Source organism: Xenopus tropicalis, chromosome 5 (genome assembly GCF_000004195.4).
Source record: "Xenopus tropicalis strain Nigerian chromosome 5, UCB_Xtro_10.0, whole genome shotgun sequence".
NCBI classification, from domain to species: domain Eukaryota; kingdom Metazoa; phylum Chordata; class Amphibia; order Anura; family Pipidae; genus Xenopus; species Xenopus tropicalis.
In genome coordinates, this window is record NC_030681.2 from 49,300,094 (window position 1) to 49,321,579 (window position 21,486).

Here is a 21,486-nt window from a genome sequence, read left to right on the forward strand (position 1 = left end):
TAACAGTATAAGGCCTGCAATTTACAGATCAATTCTCCATATGGCATTTTGTTGGAATTTTAAAACAAATGTATTATTATCACAGGCACCAGTGGGGTTAACACAATCTTGCTATTAAAGTATTGCCCTGTACTAAGCTTGGACATTAGAAGCTATGTGGATTCCTGCACCTTAAAAGGAAAGTATTTTTTTATTCAAATTAAAGGAAAACTTGAAAATCACAAATGTGAATTTTAATAAACCTGCATGGGTCCAGTTGGCCAGATGCGTGGGCTGAGCCAAAGTTTACCCAAATACCCAGGCAGAGAACTCGTAGAACGCCCACTTGGTTGATTAATCAGGGAATTTCTACACGAAAGCTGACTGCTTTGCGGGCATTCTGTGGGTACTCACAGGTATCTGACTCACTGCAGGTCTCTACCACATGATAGGGAAATGCGCTGTTCATTTCACTGAAGGGGAAAGATACTACATTTTATCAACACTGCATGCTGCTTCCATATGTGCCATTTTTCATTTACCCAAAGGCAGTCCTACATATGATGCTGGGCATGCATGGTGGGATACTGCAAACACACAATATTATTGCATATACATTTTTATGCTGATTTAACTTTTTATAAAGGGACTTACTGAAAACACTTGCAGAAGTCTGAAAAATCCATCCATGTTTCTGTGGGGGGCACTTTCCTCTCCATTACTTTATCTTCTGGTGTTTTGTCTATACCAGGAGTTGGTTGATTAGACCTATCAGATGTGTACATATCTGGAGGTGCATTTTCGGTGACACCATCTTATTCCATGTAAAATAAACATAACAAAGTTACATTTATATACCACTGCTATAAAATATCTTCTGGTGACACTGGTTCATAGCATTTTCAATGTCAAAATTTCCCTAGTATATTCTGTGTACCAATAATTTTGGTGAACATATTTGTCTATATACCTTACAATGTAAAGAGTGTTATTTATACAATATATGGTGAAAATAAATGAAGAATATAGCTGAAGTGCATGCTGAACCAAATGTGAATACATTTGAAAACATTCTAACATACCTATTACACATTTATAGCCTTACAGAACAAAGGGTACTTATTTAATGGTCAAGTAGGAACAATCATTTTATTCAATAGAAAATTTGCTTGATGCATTTTACAGCTGACTTTCAAATATGTCCAGCTGAACCCCTTGTTTCCAGGCAGGCACACTAGAACAGGTGATATATGAATGTATATTTCCTGCATTTATTTATCATGCGTGTCTGCTTGTTCTCTAAACTTGTGGTGAATATCTGCTACCTACAGCATCCCTTCCTTGGTGAGTTTAAGCCAAGTAGACAACAGTTTTCTAAATGAGCCCCTTTCTAAATTTTGCAGTGGGCTTCCAACTCCCAAGCCTTTCTCAGTTTTTTAAGCTGTTACCTGGTATCTGTTCTATTATGAATTACCTTAATACAATGCCTGCTAAATTTACCTGTTCCTTTATTCAGTCCAGCAGAATCTTTAATGATGGAACTTGCCTATAAATGTAGAGGAAAAACATATATGCAAATGAACACTATAGTAGTAATATGTGCCTCATTGTGCAATGTGCAAAATTAACTATAACATACTGGGTTATTGCTCCTGGGCAAACTTAGTGCCATTTATTACATAACCCCTTAAATGTGCAAAAAAAATAACATTTCGGGTGCAAACTGCAATGTTTTTCACCCTTGATGTGGCATTATTTCACAGCACTTTTGTAGGTGCATGCTCAATAGCATGTGCCATAACGTGCATGATTTACCAAAAAGGATGCAATTTATAACTCATATCACTTATTGCTGTCAGTGAGGGTGTGATTTATGTAATTTGAATTGTGGCATGGATCATAAAGCTGAAAACACCATTAGCATGAGATTCATTATGTGCAAGTCAACTGCATGTGTAGATGCAACATACAAATAGAGCCCTGGAACTAGCACCCCCTCAGGTAAGTGTTTGACAATTAAGGCTGATGCCACACGGGCGTATTCTCGGCAAGCCGAAAAACGCTTGCAGAGAATACGCCCCGCTATGCTAGATTTACCCTACCTTGTGCCTGCACCCAAATGAATTAAATACACTCAGGTGCAGGCACATGTAGCTGTATCTGTCAAAAACCACAAGCAGCGCCGGATTTGTGACACGGGCGCCCCAAGGCCGCCCCCTCCGCGCATGCTTGAATCGCCAACCCCGCCCCCCACACAGTGAGCGCATGCGCGAACCCTCCCTCCGTGTCAGCTGCACGTGCGCATACATTTTATCTCCCATATGGAGCAGTGGGGAGAGGTCCCCGCTGCTCCCCAAAATTTAAAAATTTAATTGCGGCGGGGCGGCATGCCGCCCCTAAACTTTTGCCGCCCTAGGCCTGGGCCTTTGTGCCCTCTCCACAAATCCGGGCCTGACCACAAGACTTTGTGTCTTCGGCGGATATCGGCTACATGTGCCTGTACCCGAGTGTATTTCAGTCATTCTGGTGCAGGCACAGGTAGGAGCGTATGGCGATATTTTCAGCAAGCATTTTTCTGCTTGCCGAAACTATACGCCATACACTATGTTTGACATCAGCCTAACAGGGTTTGGGCTGAATATACCTTCATCAAATTGCAAAAAATATATGGAGTGACAAGATAATTAAGACCCATCATCACCACAAAATAGGGGACATAAAAACATCCTTTTAGTAACATCTTTTAGTAACTTTTGAAATGTTATAGAATTGCCTTTTCAATTTTTACACCTGGTCTTCACTTTTTATAGTTTTTTTAGTTATTTGCCTTTTTTTTTTCATCTTTCCAGTTTTGAAATGGGGGAGAAAAAACTTTGTGAGGCTAAAAACTGTATTGTATTAATTATCTTTCTATTTAGGCTCTGCTATTTTATTTTTCAGTCTCTTATTCAAACCACTACCTGGTTGCTAGGGTAAATTAAACCCTAGCTACCAAATAGTGACTGAGATTCCAAACTCAAGAGCTGCTGAATAACAAGCTAAATAATTCAAAATAATTCAAAACTACAAAACATATAATCACACAAAAGGGTATTTACATTTACAGTGTGAACTACCCTTTAAAGACCCACAGACTGATGAAAATACAGTAGGTATAATGCTGACATTCTAGGGGAGATGTGTTAAGACCAAAAACTGACAATGTTTTTCATGCATTTAAATATAATGTGCTGTAAAGGTGGCCATACATGGGTAGCTTATTGGGCTGCCCCACCGAAATCTGGCCAAAAATCGTCCAGATGCTTATCTGCTTGTTGATGTGCCCCTTGCTTGTTCCGAGGGCTGAATGATCTGATCAATCTGATATCCCTGGAAATCAGGGAAAGATCCACTGGTTTGGTGGCCTCGCCATACGAGCGGATCTTTCTGTGTATGGCCAGCTTTACCCTGCATTGCTAAGACCGTGTGCTCAAAAGAACTATCCCTACTGAAGTTATTATTATAAATCAGCTGCTGTGTAGACCGGGGGCAGCAAAAGGGCACATGTTTACACAGCATATTACAAATAAACTTAGGAGAATAAAAATGGTTTTAGTAATAACTCAGAAAGATAAACAGGGGCCAAATGCCATTGATGTCTCACTACCGGACTATAGGATAAAATCATTTCTCATATATAATAGGATATTTATCTCCAAATAATAGCCTATTTGTAGGAGCTGGATAAAGAGACACAAGCATTAAATATAAAAACATTTATTTTCTCTTTATGATGTTACTAGTCCTTTAAAACATAGCAACTAGGTCATTTTTGTACAGGAAGGAAACTAGGTCATTTTTTTACAGGAAGGAAATTAACCCAAATTCTCAGTTTCTCCACAGGGGTCTTTGAACCTTTCAGTAAAAATCCATCTTTTATTACCTCAGTTTTATCTTCAGCACATAACTGAAGACTTTTGATATCGTTATTATTGTTTTCAACATTTTCCTCTGTTTCACTGAGAGAAGAAAGACTAAATGCCACCAAGGAGCCTCTACTTGGAGAAGTCTGGATCTTGCTTCTGAGAAAAAAAATACAAACATAAGGTTTATTTTATTGCAACAAGTTCTGCACTTGCCTTCTCTGTGGTTCATTACTGGTGTGAACCTTCCCTCATACGGCAGCACCCCTCCCCCAAGTTATCAGAAGTGGCAAAAAGCCTCTCTTGGTAACTTTGAGAGCAAAGTTTCCAATGATTAAACTGGAAATTTTGCTCTTCATTGCAAGAACCACTTCATGGCGGCTGAGTAGCTAGAATCACCCCTGTTAGTAATAAGTTTAATACTTACACTTCCGATGGTACATTGAGTGGATTCAGCCGGAAGTTGAGAAAAGGGGTAGTAATTTCAACAAACTGTTCAGGTTGTTTCTCTATGGGTTCTGCAGGAAAGAAACAGAAACAAAGAAACATAAATCGATGTGAATATCAGCAATGGCATAATCAGCCAATATACAATGTAGAACATTTTTTACTAAATATGATGCAAATAATTATTTTGTGTGTGTCTTAAACATACCAAGGACTAGGCTAATAACTCTGCTTATTAATAAATAATGTGAAATTTGGGATGAAAACTCTGAATCTTTAGGAACACAACAGACTGAAAGTCAGGTTCAATACAAGTATTTAGCAAGTAATCTAGGGTATACAAATAAAATTGCCTTCAGATGCATGCCTAGAGCTGAAGGTATTTTGCTACTGATTGAAACCCTTGTAATCATTGGCACAAACTGATCAGCCTATAATTCTTTGTGCTGCAATGTGTAAAATTTCCCCAAACATACATTCTTCAACAGGGAAAGAGTGTTTGTTACAGGGTATCAAGCTTCTGTCATCCTTTTATTAGCCATATTGAAAGCACGGAGTATCCATACAAACTATATCAAAGGACCACATGCTTTAAACATTTAGGGGCCAATTTACTAAAGGTCGTTAACGCTTAACGCATAGTTTTATGCGTTAAAAGTATTCGATAATTAGGTACCGATTCATCAAAGTCATTTCGCATGCATTACTACACGCAAAAATCCTGATTATCGCAAAGCGTTATTTCCATCGCATTGAGGTAATTATCGAATAACGAATAGAAATAATACTAACCCATAATTCACATATTTAAAGCGTTAAAAGCATAAAATTAGGCGATAATTACTGTGAAACTTAACGCCTCCCAGGAGTAGGTGTTAATAAACAAAATTGCAGCTGGTGGTTGTCTGTGGTGACAAAATGGAGTTTGCAGTCGGATTTTTTCAAGAATGCGATTGCCCTAGAGTGATGCATACTCCAGTTTTCAGGGAAATGGTAATTTTCAGAACAGTAGTTTTCAGAAAGTAACGGTTACGTGCGTAATAGTGTGCGCTAATATCACGTGCTACAAAATAACGCATAAATATATTGCATGGTTTAAAATAACGCTTAAAAATATGTCATCGCCAGATAAATAATGACAATAACATTGCTTCTTAATTCAGACAAGTGTACTTTTAGTGAATCGATCGTTAATTCTCAAAATATAAGAAGTGATAATATTTTTAACGCATGCTATAAATATCACTCGTTTTTCGGACTTCAGTGAATCGGCCCCTCAGTGGCATCCAGTCACTTCCTCAGACTTCATTTTATTCAAATAATTTAGAATTTTAAAACTGATTTCCTTTTTCTCTGTAATAATAAAACAGTACCTTGTAATTGATCCCAACTAAGATATAATTAATCCGTATTGGATGCAAAACAATCCTATTGTGTCCAATGAATGTTTTATTGATTTTTTAGTAGAGTTAAGATATGGAGATCCAAATTACGGAAAGAACCCTTATTAGGAATACCCTTGGTTCCGAGCATTCTGGATAATGGGTCCTATACCTGTACCATTTTTTGATTCACATAAAGAACTTTTATATAAAGCTTCAACAAAAGAAATCTGAATATGACCTTAATGGTAATTGATCAGTGTAATTAATTAAAAATTCTATTGACTTTTCTTTGCATCTTTCTACCTGAACCTGCTGTGAAAAATGATATTTTGCAGGTAATGACAGAATCTCGGGCTAGGTTATTAAAGTCTGCAGATACTGTTTAGAACTTCATAATAAAGACATTAGGCAGACATTATATATGACTAGTGTCAAAGTCAGAAGAACACAAATCTTTAGCCAGTGCAGCACTACCTGAATATTTATAGTTATATCTTTATGGAAAAAAATGATTTATTGAAAGGAAATTCAAAAGAGACTTGAACATGTAAAGGTAAACAAAGGTCCAGGACCGGATGGGATTCATCCCAGGGTATTAAATGAGCTGAGCGCTGTGATTGCCAAGCCTCTTCACATAATTTTTCAGGATTCGTTGAGGTTTGGCATGGTGCCGAGAGACTGGCGGATTGCTAATGTGGTGCCGTTATTTAAAAAGGGATCTCGTTCTCAGCCTGAAAACTATAGGCCTGTTAGTCTGACATCAGTAGTAGGAAAGCTTCTGGAAGGGGTAATAAGGGATAGGATAGTTGAATACATTGCAGTTCACAATACTATTAGTTTGTGCCAGCATGGTTTTATGGGTAACAGATCTTGCCAGACTAATTTAGTTGCCTTTTATGAGGAGGTGAGCAGGAACCTTGATGCTGGAATGGCAGTTGATGTCATCTACTTAGATTTTGCTAAAGCGTTTGATACAGTACCTCACAGAAGGTTAATGATCAAATTGAGGAATATTGGCCTAGAACATAATATTTGTAATTGGATAGAAAACTGGCTGAAGGATAGAGTACAAAGAGTGGTGGTAAATGGAACATTTTCTAATTGGGCCAGTGTGGTTAGTGGAGTACCGCAGGGGTCAGTCCTTGGGCCTTTGCTTTTTAACTTGTTTATTAATGACCTGGAGGTGGGCATAGAGAGTACTGTTTCTATTTTTGCTGATGACACTAAATTGTGCAAAACTATAAGTTCCATGCAGGATGCTGCCGCTTTGCAGAGCGATTTGACAAAATTGGAAAACTGGGCAGCAAACTGGAAAATGAGGTTCAATGTTGACAAGTGCAAAGTTATGCACTTTGGTAGGAATAATATAAACGCAAACTATCTACTGAATGGTAGTGTGTTGGGGGCATCCTTAATGGAGAAGGATCTAGGGGTTTTTGTAGATCACAAGTTGTCTAATTCCAGGCAGTGTCATTCTGTGGCTACTACAGCAAATAAAGTGCTGTCTTGTATAAAAAAGGGCATTGACTCAAGGGATGAGGACATATTTTTGCCGCTTTATAGGTCCCTGGTAAGGCCTCACCTTGAGTATGCAGTGCAGTTTTGGGCTCCAGTCCTTAAGAAGGATATTAATGAGCTGGAGAGAGTGCAGAGACGTGCAACTAAACTGGTAAAGGGGATGGAAGATTTAAGCTATGAGGTTAGACTGTCGAGGTTGGGGTTGTTTTCTCTGGAAAAGAGGCGCTTGCGAGGGGACATGATTACTCTGTACAAGTACATTAGAGGGGATTATAGGCAGTTGGGGGATGTTCTTTTTTCCCATAAAAACAATCAGCGCACCAGAGGTCACCCCTATAGATTAGAGGAACAGAGCTTCCATTTGAAGCAGCGTAGGTGGTTTTTCACGGTGAGGGCAGTGAGGCTGTGGAATGCCCTTCCTAGTGATGTGGTAATGGCAGACTCTGTTAATGCCTTTAAGAGGGGCCTGGATGAGTTTTTGAACAATCAGAATATCCAAGGCTATTGTGATACTAATATCTACAGTTAGTATTACTGGTTGTATATATATAGTTTATGTATGTGAGTGTATAGATTGGTTAGTATAGGTTGTGTGCTGGGTTTACTCGGATGGGTTGAACTTGATGGACAATGGTCTTTTTTCAACCCTATGTAACTATGTAACTATGTAACTATGTAACTATGGCTTTGCAGATGAAGTTTGTATGATGACTTGCTTGAAACAGTGTGGGGTGGCAGAAGGACATTTCCTTGACATTCCGAGTATAATATGACAAATGAATGCTCACAAGAATAAACTTTTTGTAGTCTGTTATTATGATCAATGACTTGTCCTTAGAGATGTAGTGAAGAACTGAATTAATGGTAGTGCTGCCAAAACATGTTGAAAACGATAATGATTAAATATTATATACTTTAAATCCTCTAATAGGATCATCACCTGGACTGAACTGCTTTTGAATTATGATATGCAGTATTCAATATTTACTGTGCCACCCAGTAAAAAGGGTCAAAACTGATATTAGAGAAATGAATCAATGCTGGATGAATATTACACAATATTGATACGTATTTGTATTACCATATATTATAATGGCAAATAAGCATTGAGTGCAGGTGAAAGTACAGCAAGGGAAAAACCTCATACATTAAATTATATATCCATTCATTATTTATATTAGATGGTAATTATACGACTATACTGCCCCCCTTGGGCAGGGACTTATGCCAGCCAACAGCCAGTAAAATTCTTTGATATTCTTATAAACAAGATTGTGGACTGGACCCCCTAGGGATCTCTTCCTCAAGCTGATGCTTTTCCCCTATAGTTATGCTAATACAAAACATGCAAGATACTACTTTACAAGGTTGACATTTTACCAAATATTTATAACTGACTCAATATAAAACACTTTATTTTACACTTGACCAGTAACTCCACAATCCTATACATCTATATATATTAACCAGCACAACCCACGCAATTATGGACACGCATAATTAATACAAATTTGTGGAAGCCCAATCCACCTGTTACTTTAAGCACAGAGACTTCTTCAAACAGGTTCAGAAAGGAGAACATATCAGACCTCTCTGAAACCAGTTCTCTAGTTTAACATACACATATTAGGTAGGATCTGATCAGTGGCTACACTAGTTGTGCTCTAAATCCCAAAGGGTGCGCTTTAGATTTATTTACATTTATTACATAACATAGTGTGTTGCTGAATAAATGAATATATAAATGTATATTTTTGATTGAACTCTAGTTTATTCTTCAATCCCTAAAACCATGAATGCTTATATACATATGTAAAAAAAGAATAAATATAATAAATGTACTTAATATAACATTAAGTAAGAATCTCCCTAAAGCTTTGGTCATCTGACTTGTTTAATATTGTCAGCACGTAATGTTGTAAATATATATGTCTTTCAAAAAACTAAAACTATTGGCATTTTAATAGGAAAACTTTAAAGGCACTCTTTTGACATGTCTAAACCCTCAATACTATATTTTGTGGGATGGAATGATAACAAGAATATCAGCCTGTCTCTTGGACATTAAAGGTCATGAGGAATGAATAATGAATGATACTTCTAGCGGAGCAGCAACGCTAGAGCTATCAATAAAGTAGTGATCTTTCTTTGACTTCCATAGCAAACATGAAAGAATTATATAAAAACACAGGATTTGTAGAACTCATTTATTTAGCCCACTCATGAATTGCAAAAGCACAATACTTTACCTTTTGCTTCATCTGTCACTGTAGTTTCCTTTTTTGGCCTTATAAGTTTCCACCGTGGTACAGGTGGAGGTTTTGGTGGCCCAATCAGAGGGCAGGATCTGGTTCTAGATACAAGCACTGGATGGTTGTAAATATGGGAAAGCCCATACTGCCGCAACTTTTCTGAAGAGTCTGCCTATTAACAAAAATAACATCACGTTTAACTTTACTACTCTATTAGTCCTATTCATGTCAGATCCGACTTTTGTAAAATGTGAACCCTGGAGAAACAGAAAGAAGTTTATTTTTATCTTATTAAATGACCAAGATAACCTCAAATATTAAAACACTGTAAGACATAGGGATGTAAATACCATAACTTTTTATGTTCTGTGTTTTGATGCTTTTGAACCTATAGTAATATTTAATGAAATAAAATATCAGCATAACTGTCAAAATAAACTGTTTACTTAATAAGTGGTTTAATACTACGCAAAGTGTTTTAATAAATTGTAAGACAAAAAAACTATATTATTGTTGTGACTTTGGATTTTACAGATAAAAGTTTTTTTTGTTATGTGGGCCACTACATTGAAAAGGGCATATGAAAAAATGTATTTCAACATTCAAAAAAAATCCCAGTTAGATTGTTTTGCCCTCAACATGGATTTATGGCATCTTAATTACTACTCTTGAGGGCAAAGGTAAAAACTGTCAACAGTTACCAGTTGCTTGTATGAAAAGCATACTATGTTACATAGTTACATAGAGTTGAAAAAGGACCATCAAGTTCAACCCTTCCAAGTAAACCCAGTAAAGGACTTTGCTGAATTTCTCTACTTTGAATATTTCTGTGCAATGTTTCCATGTCCGCACTAATTGTTCATATAAAATATAGCACAAGGTGATATTTATTTGTTTTTATTAATATAATATCATGCTGTGGCATAGTTACAGCATAGGTGAGTTTGCAAAAATACAATGGACTATCAACAGAAAAAAAGGCAATAGAAAAGGAAGTAAATACCACTTGTCAAGAAAGCACATTGCAATTAATGACAAGGCAGCCATGCATGGATAAGAAATAATATTTAGCAATATTGAAAACGTTATTTGAAAGTTTAACTAATAAATTCAAAATATGTTGTTTTCAATCAAAATGCATCTGTGGCATAATCATGTTTGCCTGCTTATCCTCACTTGAACCTTCTGTCTTGTAGTTTCCAGTAGCTTGCATGCTGTCACTAGAATGAAGAATGCACCCAAAATCTTTGCACAATACTCCCCATCTGTAAGTAAGTATCTAAGTTTGCCCAAGTCCCCCACAGAAACAAATTAGATATTTGTCATTTAACAGCTGACCAGGAAATTCTACCTGCTTATTATTCCCAATGGGTGATAAGACCATTAGAACATTTTTCACTGTTTATTACATAACCTCCAAATATGTGCTCTAGCAAGCTTTTCAGTTATATATTTAACTGTGTAGAAACAATCTCCCTAGGCACTGGTAGCTATATTATCTCTGAGTAATATTTGCTGTACTCTATAATAGCTTTCCAAAAGGAGGTCACAATCATCTCCTAAGAGCATTGCTCATATAATCCCAGTTATCTTCTTATTCTTATAATATTTTATATAGATAATGAAAATATTTGAGAATGCTACTCAATCCTCTTTCATACAGTAGCAGTTTATGCTTTAATGATAAAAGACAAAAATAGGTGATACATTACGTAGACAATTTTTAGATGAAATATAACGGTCTGCTGCTGTTGAAAGGATAAAGTTCTTACCATCTGCCCCAGCAAAGAAGTCTTATGTTCACTCAGTTGGAGCGGTGAGTAGCTAGCATACACAACCATCTGCGGAGTCATTTGCACCATACTGCCTGTAAGAGTGTTACATTCCTTTATTCTGGACATACATATTCAATTTAAAGAAAAATATAAGAATATGAGCTGTTACACACTAGACAGGCTTGCAAAAAAAATATAATTGTGCTTATCTCAAGTTTTCTTCTTAATTACGACACAATTTTATCATGCAAATGAGAGCAACATTATTTTCTGGAGATCAATAAACTGCATGCCCCACAGACTTAATAGTTAAGGCCGATGTAATTTAGGAATATGTGAGAAAGATAATTACCAGCTCCCAGAGTCAATTCTCAGAGGAATGATGTGCCAAGTTAATAAAGCAATTCCTTAGTTTTACTTCAACGTATAAAATTGGATTTTAAAACCCTAATACAAAGTATTTAAGTGATCTAAAGGAACAATGGAAGGCTCATCCTTTAACAATGTGTAACTGTAATTATGAAAACCTGCAAACTTACTATAAACTCATTATAAAAAATGCCTAAGGCAAACAGTATTAATATTTTTAAAGCTGTTAAGGCCTAAAACAGAACAGTAAACAAAATTAATCAAAAGGTATGCAGAATTCTGCAGACTGGAAGGGGGTTATTTATAAAAATTGGTGTAATTTTTTTATTTTTTTTCTACTTTGAGTAACCCTGAATTAAAAAAAAATGTGAAAGTTACTTATTAACGAAAAAAATCTTAATAAAAAAAAAGTTATGGAATAAACTGTGACTTCTGCATGACCTCACAAACTTTCAGATTCCGAAGTTTTACATTTACGTTTTTATCATCTTTTTGCATAATAAAGCAAAAAATCCTGTTTTTAAACCATTATTCAGATTCATGATTTTTGTGTGCAAATACTGATAACTCCCTTAGGTAAAGCAACACTGGTGGATTGTCTTTTACATTTTTATTTACAAAAACGAAAATTTAATTAAATTTTAATTTCAAACTGGTATGCAACTTGATGCTGGGGGTAGTAAGTTTGTTCTGGGCACTTGGGTTCAAAGAACCAGACTCTGAGGTGTTTAAAGGCCGCACAGACAACCAGTTGAGGGTAACCTGTTTAGGCAATGAGAAGAATGCCTTAGGTTTAGAACAATAACAAATTGTAAGGAGCGGTGTAGTCTCTGTAGGCGGTAAAAGTGGACAAGTGAATTAAAAATTAAAAAAATAACTTATACCCCCATATGTAATAAAAACACTAAGTCTGCCAGGCACAGTAACCCATAGCAACCAATAACATGTAAACATGTAAATACTATCTGCTGATTGGTTGCTAGGGGTTACTGTTCCTGGGCACGCTTAGTGCCTTTTATTACATTACCCTATAGTCTCTGTAGGCAAATGTCCATATAACGATTACCATAAATATCTGATAATGGGTGCAACCTCTTCAGATAGTCGGTCACACTATGCAGATCATATAAAAGAAAAGAGGAGTGTGCTCCCATAGTGTAAAATGATAATATAATATTTAAAACACATTGCACATTGCACTTTACACAATTGTTTTGATGTAAAAACAGCTTATCTGTCAATATCTCAACCCATTTCATCTTACAGTGCGACTTCTTTAGGAGTATACAATTGGCCGGGTTTTTTTTAAAACATCTTACAGGAAGTACAATATGTGTAATTAATAAATCTTATGTTATGATTCTACACTATGGGAGTGTGCCCCACTTTTCATTGTATCCCTTAGTCTCACCTCATTTTGCTTTGTTGGAAAGGGCTGAAAATCCTTCCTACAGCATCACTCCCTCACTGTCCCCAAATGCTTTGTGCTTGCCACAGGCTAGTGATGGCATTCAAGATGTCACCTTTTCAAGCCCCAGTGGGGGCTTAATGCCCTTGAAAAGCTTATGGTGGCAGTTTCGGAGGTCTCTAGGTAATGTACTCTTCTGAATCATTACCTGTTTGCTGCAAGACCTATGGTCAAGCCATTGAGGTAAGAAAAAAGGAAGACACCCTATAGCAAAAATATATCTGCACATGACTATTTACTGTATTCCAGATGGGATGCAACTTGGCAATGGTTAGCACTGCAAACATGGAGTTTCCTCCCCCACTCAAAAAATCTAGGAGGGTTAATTGACTTTTGATAATATTAACCATAATGCATGTGAATGTAATTAGGACCTTCGATTATAATCAACACTGAGGCATGGACTGACAAAAATCTCTTTAAAGCACTGTAGAACATGTTGGCACTGAGTAACGTAGATTACTGATAACGTTTTAGACTCAAAACAATCATTAAACAACAGCAAAAAGCAGCTTTCCTATTACTTTGAAGGTAACACAAGGTAAAATGGCAGAAAAAAGAACTCTGCACAGAATTTTTTAAAATACTTAGGCATATTATTAACCAAATGGGATTACAGGCATATACTGGGCAATAAATTACATTTCTTATATTGTATTGATGATGCCTATTTCATGTATTTAGTCAAATTGATATTTTCTAGATTTATGAATAATACTGTGCCTTCTCAGAACAGGAGCATTCTTTTCATTTCTACTCAGCACTCTGTGTTGCTTTTACTATTATACTGCTGAAAATGCTTTTACAAGGTACATTATGTCAGTGAAGACAATTTATACATCACATTATGCAAAACATTAACCAGCCTGCCAATTTTTGTTCAGGATCCACTCCCATTTAAAATATGAAACATTTACACTTTACCCTGGGATAAAATTATTTGGATCATCTGTCTCATAGTGATGTTCTAGTTCATCAAGTATAATTTAAGAATAATATAGGATGAAACATTTGATACCAGGACAAAATTATGCCTTCTTAGCAACATAAGAAACACAACAGTTTCTTGTCGCGACTTTCCGAAACTTTCAGACAGCATGATTTTGGAAGCCTCCCATAGGACTCAATGGCACCCTGCAGCTCCAACCTGGCCCAAGAAAAGTCACCATACTGAAGCTTGAATGAATCCGAACGCTACTAAAAAATCGGCAGATTTTGCGCAACATTCGGATGGCAAAGAAAAAGTCGCGATAATTTTCCGAAAAAATCGGCAAATAACGATCATTACGAAAAAAACGCAAACGGACGCATTCGGCCGGTTCGTGAGTAAGTAAATGGGCCCCTTAGAGTTAAAGAAGAAAGGCTACATGTCAAGGGCACCCACAATCTAACAGGGATTTGAGGTCAGCTCTATACACTACAATAATCCAACTGAAGCTCTTCAAACTCTTAAAACTACTAATATTAATATAACTTACTTTTTGGCAAAAAATATTGACAATTTGCATGATAAAATATTTTCTATGTTCTCAAATCCTTGTCTCTAACAAAAGATTATACTGACAGTCATTGTAGGTGCTACATTTAAGATGTTCCATACTAATGTGCCAATGGCACAAAGCATTTGTGTATTTTAGATCCCTAATAATCTGCTAAACTAAAAATTATAACACAATAAATTAAGATTCATTTTTTGTACATGCATTTGAGCTTTGCACTTGAGGCTGTGTATGTAAATGAGGCTTGTAGCTTTAAAGGGATACTGACACCTGGAATTAAACTGTTTTTTAAATATATCATTACACTGTCTTTGCATGAGCTTTATAATTTTGCCATAAATGTATTTGCCTGATGCTTTTACATTCCCTATCTGATCCCCCATGTTCCTCTATGAGGGGGCTTCCATATTTGTGCAGCAGGAGGCCGTTAGCATTAGAAGCTATAACTGACAGTTTGAAAAGGGACAGTCAGGCTGGCAAAACAGTCAGGTTTAGGAACTTCAAGTAACAATCACTTACAAAAGCAGCCCTGTCAGTGAAAAACCATCAATATGTCCTATAGGGAACTTTTTACATAGATTCATATTTTGAAAAGTAGTTTTTTGTGTCAGTATCACTTTAAGCACACGTGAGAGGAATCTGAGAAGGAACAGGCTTGTAGCTTTAAGTAGAAGTGAGAGGAATCTGAGAAGGAACAGACTTTTAGAATAGTGTGCCAAAGCCTCTAGCATGAGGCATATTCATGCAGTAGTAGAAATAAAAAAAATTGCCCAACTGAAGCTGGACATACGCATCGTCATTTACCCTAGTAACAAGGCAGTGTTCTGAATGACAGGCTAGAAGATGAATAGCAGATGGCAAGTAAAAAAAGCACAAACTGTTACTTCTAAATTCATTCTAAGATGGATTTTTCACAATACACAGGTACACAATAATGCACTTTTATTAATTCCACACTACCCACTGCTGCTGGCAGAATTACAGCTCCGATCTTGAGCAGTTCAACAGGAGTAGGGGGTAGGTGAGAAATGAAATGACTCTTCACTGACAAGCTTTGTGTGGCTTCAGGGGTGTCAATGCTCCAGACCACAAATTTTACCCACGTTGTCACCACTGTATTGCACCCCAAAATAAGATGAATTCCATCCCTTTCTCCCCATCTGTCTCTTCATTATACAGTAACACCATAATCTCTACAGCTACATAATCCATCTGCTCAGTTGTGTTTTATATATTCTGTTTTTTATAAGAATAGATAATGGTAAGAAAGTATATTGTGCTTGAGAAATGGAGATCTGTAAATACCCATCTTGATATTTTTCTTTATACATTTTCTGTATATACAACACATAGCATCTTGCTAACTCATTTTCTGCTGTGGTTACAATCATGCCATCTGCCTGTCTCTTTGATACAGGCACAGTGTACTGCCACTGGCATTGTGACAATCTGTGTTTTGCCAGTTGCTCAAGAAACATCTAACAATACTGTTTGTGCTGTTTTGAAAAGCTTGTTGTATTACAGATGGATACATTTGCATATTATTTCTCTTCAAATATGCAGTTGCTAATGTTTAACATAATGCCATCATCTCATACGGATAAACATCTAGAAACACATTAGGGAATTCAGTAGTACAGTGCAAAGAGTAAAATTCAGATGCATATCAGCATATTTTTTAACAATAATGCATAAGGTGTCATTTACTAAGTTGCACTAAAGAGTGCAATGGAGCGCCCCCCTAGTGCTTGTTCAGAAAGCATTCCAATCAAGCGCAGCACTCAATGTTGGCAGGCACAAGGCAGCCCTGCCTTATCGCCTGCCATTCAAAAGATGTGCAAATAAGGGGATGGGCAATGGGTGGGATAGGGTATGGCTATGTGCTTCCTTCTGCCTACCCCTTATGAATACAATGCTGCCATTTTGCTAACTGCAGGGCAAAGTGCAAGAATGCTCCCATTTTTTGCAATTTGCCCTGCAGGTAGTAAATGACCCCTATAGTTTTTTTCCTACAATTTCAGCACAACAGCAAGAGCACACTAAGCAAATTGCACGTGATGCACCAACATGGATGCAAATTTGCATCTGCTTTGACAAATCACACACAAGTTATGGCACACATTTTTTTTTTTGCATTTCTGTTTTAATAGCTTGTTTTCTGGAGCACTAATCTCCCATGGGGAGATTAGTTGCCTGTGGTTAAATCTTGGAGAATTATCTCCCCCCGAAATGTTGCGCCCTGTGGGCAATGGCCCTTATACATGAACCCTAGGAATAACCTCCAGGTTCTGGTTAGTAATTCCTGGGTTTCCTTGTTCCCATGCATTACGATTGATTCATTGCCCTAATCCTTTGTTTACCTCTCCCACATATTAATCAGTCATTCATGTGCAGAGTAGTCTAGAATGACTTTGGTGCTACTACAAACCAGCAGTTCATAATTTATGGGGTGGTGGAGACAAGTGTGAAGGCCATTTGGGAAAGCATTTTGGTATAATTTTATAAGCACTCTTAAATGAAGGTTACATTTTCAGATTACTTGAAAATTCAGAAAAACTTCTAATAATAAATGCATGTTACAGAGCTGCATTGATTGCATTTAAATTACATTTTAACCAGTGCAGGATTTTGATCAGTGCAAGCAATTTTTTTAGAATCCCTGATTTTTTAACGGATCTTACCCTAAATACTTCTTGAAGCTCTTTAAAGGGATTGTTCATCTTTAAATTAACTGTTAGGTATGACATAGATATTTTGAGACAAGCTGCAATTGTTTTTCATTTTTTATTTGTTGTGGTTTTTCAGTCATTTAGCTTTTTGTTCCGAAACTCTCCAGTTTGGAATTGTAGCACCTATCTGGTTGCTAGGGTCTTGTTTTTCTTAGCAACCAGGCAGTAAGCTAAATGATAGATTTAAATATGAATAGTGACTGAGTAGAAAGATAAGTAACAAAAAGTTACAATAAAATTGCAACCTCACAGAGTAATAGTTTAGGATTGCCGTGGTTATTTACCCCCATTTGAAAGTTGAGAAGATGTAGCAGAGGAAGGAAAATAATTCAAAAACTATAAAAAATAAACAATGAAGACCTATTGCTGTGTTGCTAGTACAGGTATAGGATCCCTTATCCGGAAACCCATTATCCAGAAAGCTCCGAATTACGGAAAGCCCATCTCCCATAGACTCCATTTTAAGCAAATCATTCAGAATTTTAAAACTGATTACCTTTTTCTCTGTAATAATAAAACAGTACCTTGTAACTGATCCTAACTAAGATATAATTAATCCTTATTGGATGCAAAACAATTCTATTGGGTTTAATTAATGTTTTATTGATTTTTTAGTAGACTTAAGGTATGGAGATCCAAATTACGGAAAGACCCCTTATCCGGAATACCCTTGGTCCCGAGCATTCTGGATAATAGGTCCTATACCTGTAATCGAACATTATATAACATACTTGGTATGAAATAAGGGGTCTCCAGACCAAATTTTGCATCTTACGGGGCACCCAAGTCCATGAGGAATGATCTCTTTTATTAAGAGGGAATAAATGTTGGGGGCTAATCAAATGCCCATGAGATATGGGTGCATTATTGAGTGCAGGAATCTTTAGTGTCAAAAGATGACACCCCCCCATTGCTGAGCCCTATAATATGGGCAGAAGCTATAGGGGTATTTTATACAAAAGACATTTGTTGCCCTTGAGGTGCAGACAGCACAGTACAATACGAATCCATTAAGTACCATTCAATGTAACGCCAATTAATTATTCCCAGGCATTGCTAATATAGTATTAATTGGTCAAAATAGCACCTACTGTAAATGTAAACACAGTACATGCACAAACTGTATAGCATGCAAACTATTCTGGCTAATGAATAGTGATATACTAATATACTGTAACATTTAAAAATAAACAAACACATTATGCAGCATTCTCATTACTTATTATCTGTTGGTTCATTAACTAATCAACAGAAATAATATAAGGAGATGAGAATTTGCTGTCATCAGACAGGAACGAATGAATTAGGACTAGAAATACAGGCCATTTAAAAAGCTATAAAATACACAACTTAATTTCAGACATCTAACTGTCTGTGCTTAGTTTTGATCAAAATAGAACACTGTCTTACTCATATGTTTGAATATTTGTCAATCCAGCTATATTATTACTTTTAGCGAAGGTGGCACACACAAATTAGAAATACACAGCTGCTTTGTTATATTTGTCCTTCTCCTTACGCACATACATAACTTTTCCATGAAGAACAGCTGTGTGGTATTCTTTGAAAGGAATATGTCCTTTGGGCTTGATAGTAGGACACTTCAAATGTGTTTATGTTTTTAGCAATGCAACTTAATTCTCTCCAAAATGCTGCAAGTAATACTGATTCATCTGAGCACATAACTGTGTGGAATCAACACAACAGGTGGTACCTTTCATTTAAATAATTAGAAGGTTCACATATGAAGAAAAAAGTAAAACACATGGTTTTAGATCTGCTTCAAGAAAGTGAAACTTGTAACTCTTGCAGTTATAAAGAACGTGCTCATTAAAATAACAGATTTCTTCATTTGATGAGATAGATGGTGGAGCCTTACCCTCTTTGTCCTTTTCTAACACTTTTATATGTGCAGTGATGGTGAATTAATGGCAGAAGGAAGGACACAGTAGAGGTCATTTACAACATGCAGACAACCACAAGTGGAACCATGGACAACAGTCTTTGTGTTTTAAAATGGAGTGTAAAGACCCGTGCTTCCTCTGTGTGATCTCAGCTATAATGGCTAGACTGCAGGCAGGAAGCTACTTAAAATGGCAGCTGCTAGCTTAAGCAAATGGAGAAAGCTTCTAAAGCTGTTTACTCAGGTATGGCAATGGTTTCTGCAGAATAAATATATTGTTCTAGGTGGCACTAATGTGGCAAATCTATTGGCAGTAAAATGCCAAAATGACTTTCCTTCTCCGTTAAAATTTTTTGTACCATATCTTGCAAATGAACGGATCAGTGCCCATTTTTTTAGGCATTGTTTCCATGAGTTACAGCATTTTTTTGAACACATAACATGTTCTCACAAAATATCTACTTACAGTCTTGGGTGGACTGAAGAAGTGGGTTAGATAATTCTGAAGATGGGCGTGCAGAATGAGAAGCAGATCTAATTTTTTCTTTGTCTCCTTTCTTTTTTCCAGTATCTCTTTGTTCTGGAAAACAAAAATGAGTTAGACACTATATGTAGGCCAAACCAGTCTCTCATTTGTGAAACCAAAAAAAAATCTGAAAATTCCATTGTGCTATTTACAAGAGAAGACAATAAGTAGAAAAGTATAATAGAAGTAATTTTTAAGCTTTTTACTGAGTTATATATTGTACAGTTAAGATAGTGTTCAATTCTGTGTGTTTATCAGATGATAAATCAGAAGAAATCTAGGAAGGTGGTAGAGTTAGTGGGTGGGAGAACAGACATGGTTTAGCCACCAGCCTTAACCCTGTCATTTTTAAACTCAGATTTAAACAAGTAAAAAGATCATTTATCTTTCCTATACCTTAGTTTAGGATTGCTAACAAATTTTGTTAATAGGTTATACTGAAATTAAACATATTCTGTGACAAAAGGCCTAACCAACTGAATGCCAATGAACCAGATATAAACATTAAATAATGTTTTAATCATCTTTAGCAATATTTATATCTGGACATAAAGCTGTCCTTTCCAAGGCAGGTATAGAATTTATGCATTAATTTATATTCTCACTTTCATTCCTGTTGTGTTTTAAAACTGCCCATTAGTATTGTGATTTGAAGGTCAATGCTGTGGTCACTACTACTGCTTTTCCACAACTGATGCTGAATCTGTGGGGTGTACTTTTTGTTCCGTTTCACCCACATACATATAGCCTGTAGTTGGGCATTTCACACAGAATAAGGCAGACCATGTAGGATAACGCACGTAAGAATGATTACTTTATTATGTGTTCCTGCTGGTAATGTGACAGAATTGCTTTGCATGTAGTGTAAATGTGGGTGCGCGTTTTACATTTTGCTTGCAGATGGCAAGCAGTTGTGCCACTTTCTGCTGGGTTATTTGTGGAGCTTCACACAAGCTCTCCATATGCCACCAGGGGAGCACCTGGGAACATATTTTGCAGCCAGTCATTAAACTGCATCATAAGTGAGTGTTCATTTAAAATTTACATAACGCCTTTTGGTGTGGACAACAAAGGGAACACATTGTTTGTGGTTAAATTGTAAACGCTACTCCTCCTACAATTTTAGGGGTACAACACTCAAACTCTCCACACTTCTTCGTCCTATAGTGGAGCAGGTTGCTTGTGCTTTTCTAAGCGATCCCGCCCCCTGTCTTTTTGTGGCGCCGCTCCGAACCCCCCAATTTTCCCTTTGACTTTGACAGGGAAGATTTTCAAACTGCTGCCACTCTTACAGCTTTGAAGCTACACCCCCCAAATTTGAATAACATAATAATGGCATCACCCCGAATTAAACAGCAACATTTGTTGGATGACCCAAAGTGTGAAGGGGCCACCAACAGCCAATCCAATTTCATCTATTGACTTTAATGGGGAAACTGAAACTGCTGCCAATCTTACAGTTTTGAGGCTACACTCCCCAAACTTGAATCACATAGTCATAGGGTCAGCTTGAATGAAAATATGATGATTGTTGGATGCCCAAAAATGCCAAGCAGATTTTACCTATTGACTTGGCGGAAATTAAAACTGCTGCCATTCTCACAGTAATAACACCAGGGTCCCCAAACTTTGCAGAGTTATGCACCAGGTAACTGCGTTTTAAGGTTAGAAAAAGTGGGCGGAGCCACCAACAGCCAATCAGATTTCATCTCTTGAATTTTATTGGTTTGATGC

General features: G+C 36.7%; 1 protein-coding gene across 1 annotated transcript in view; it reads right to left on the reverse strand.

Annotated features, from left to right (window-relative positions):
• Positions 1-21,486, reverse strand: part of adgb (androglobin) — a 101,565-nt gene that overhangs the window by 57,384 nt on the left and 22,695 nt on the right. The window contains exons 9-15 of the mRNA XM_002936374.5: positions 19,693-19,806; positions 11,256-11,350; positions 9,481-9,655; positions 4,309-4,399; positions 3,902-4,040; positions 1,480-1,525; positions 634-793 (exon numbers count right to left, since the gene is read on the reverse strand). Coding sequence (XP_002936420.4) covers positions 634-793; positions 1,480-1,525; positions 3,902-4,040; positions 4,309-4,399; positions 9,481-9,655; positions 11,256-11,350; positions 19,693-19,806 — 820 coding nt within the window. The remainder of the gene's footprint in view (positions 1-633; positions 794-1,479; positions 1,526-3,901; positions 4,041-4,308; positions 4,400-9,480; positions 9,656-11,255; positions 11,351-19,692; positions 19,807-21,486) is intronic.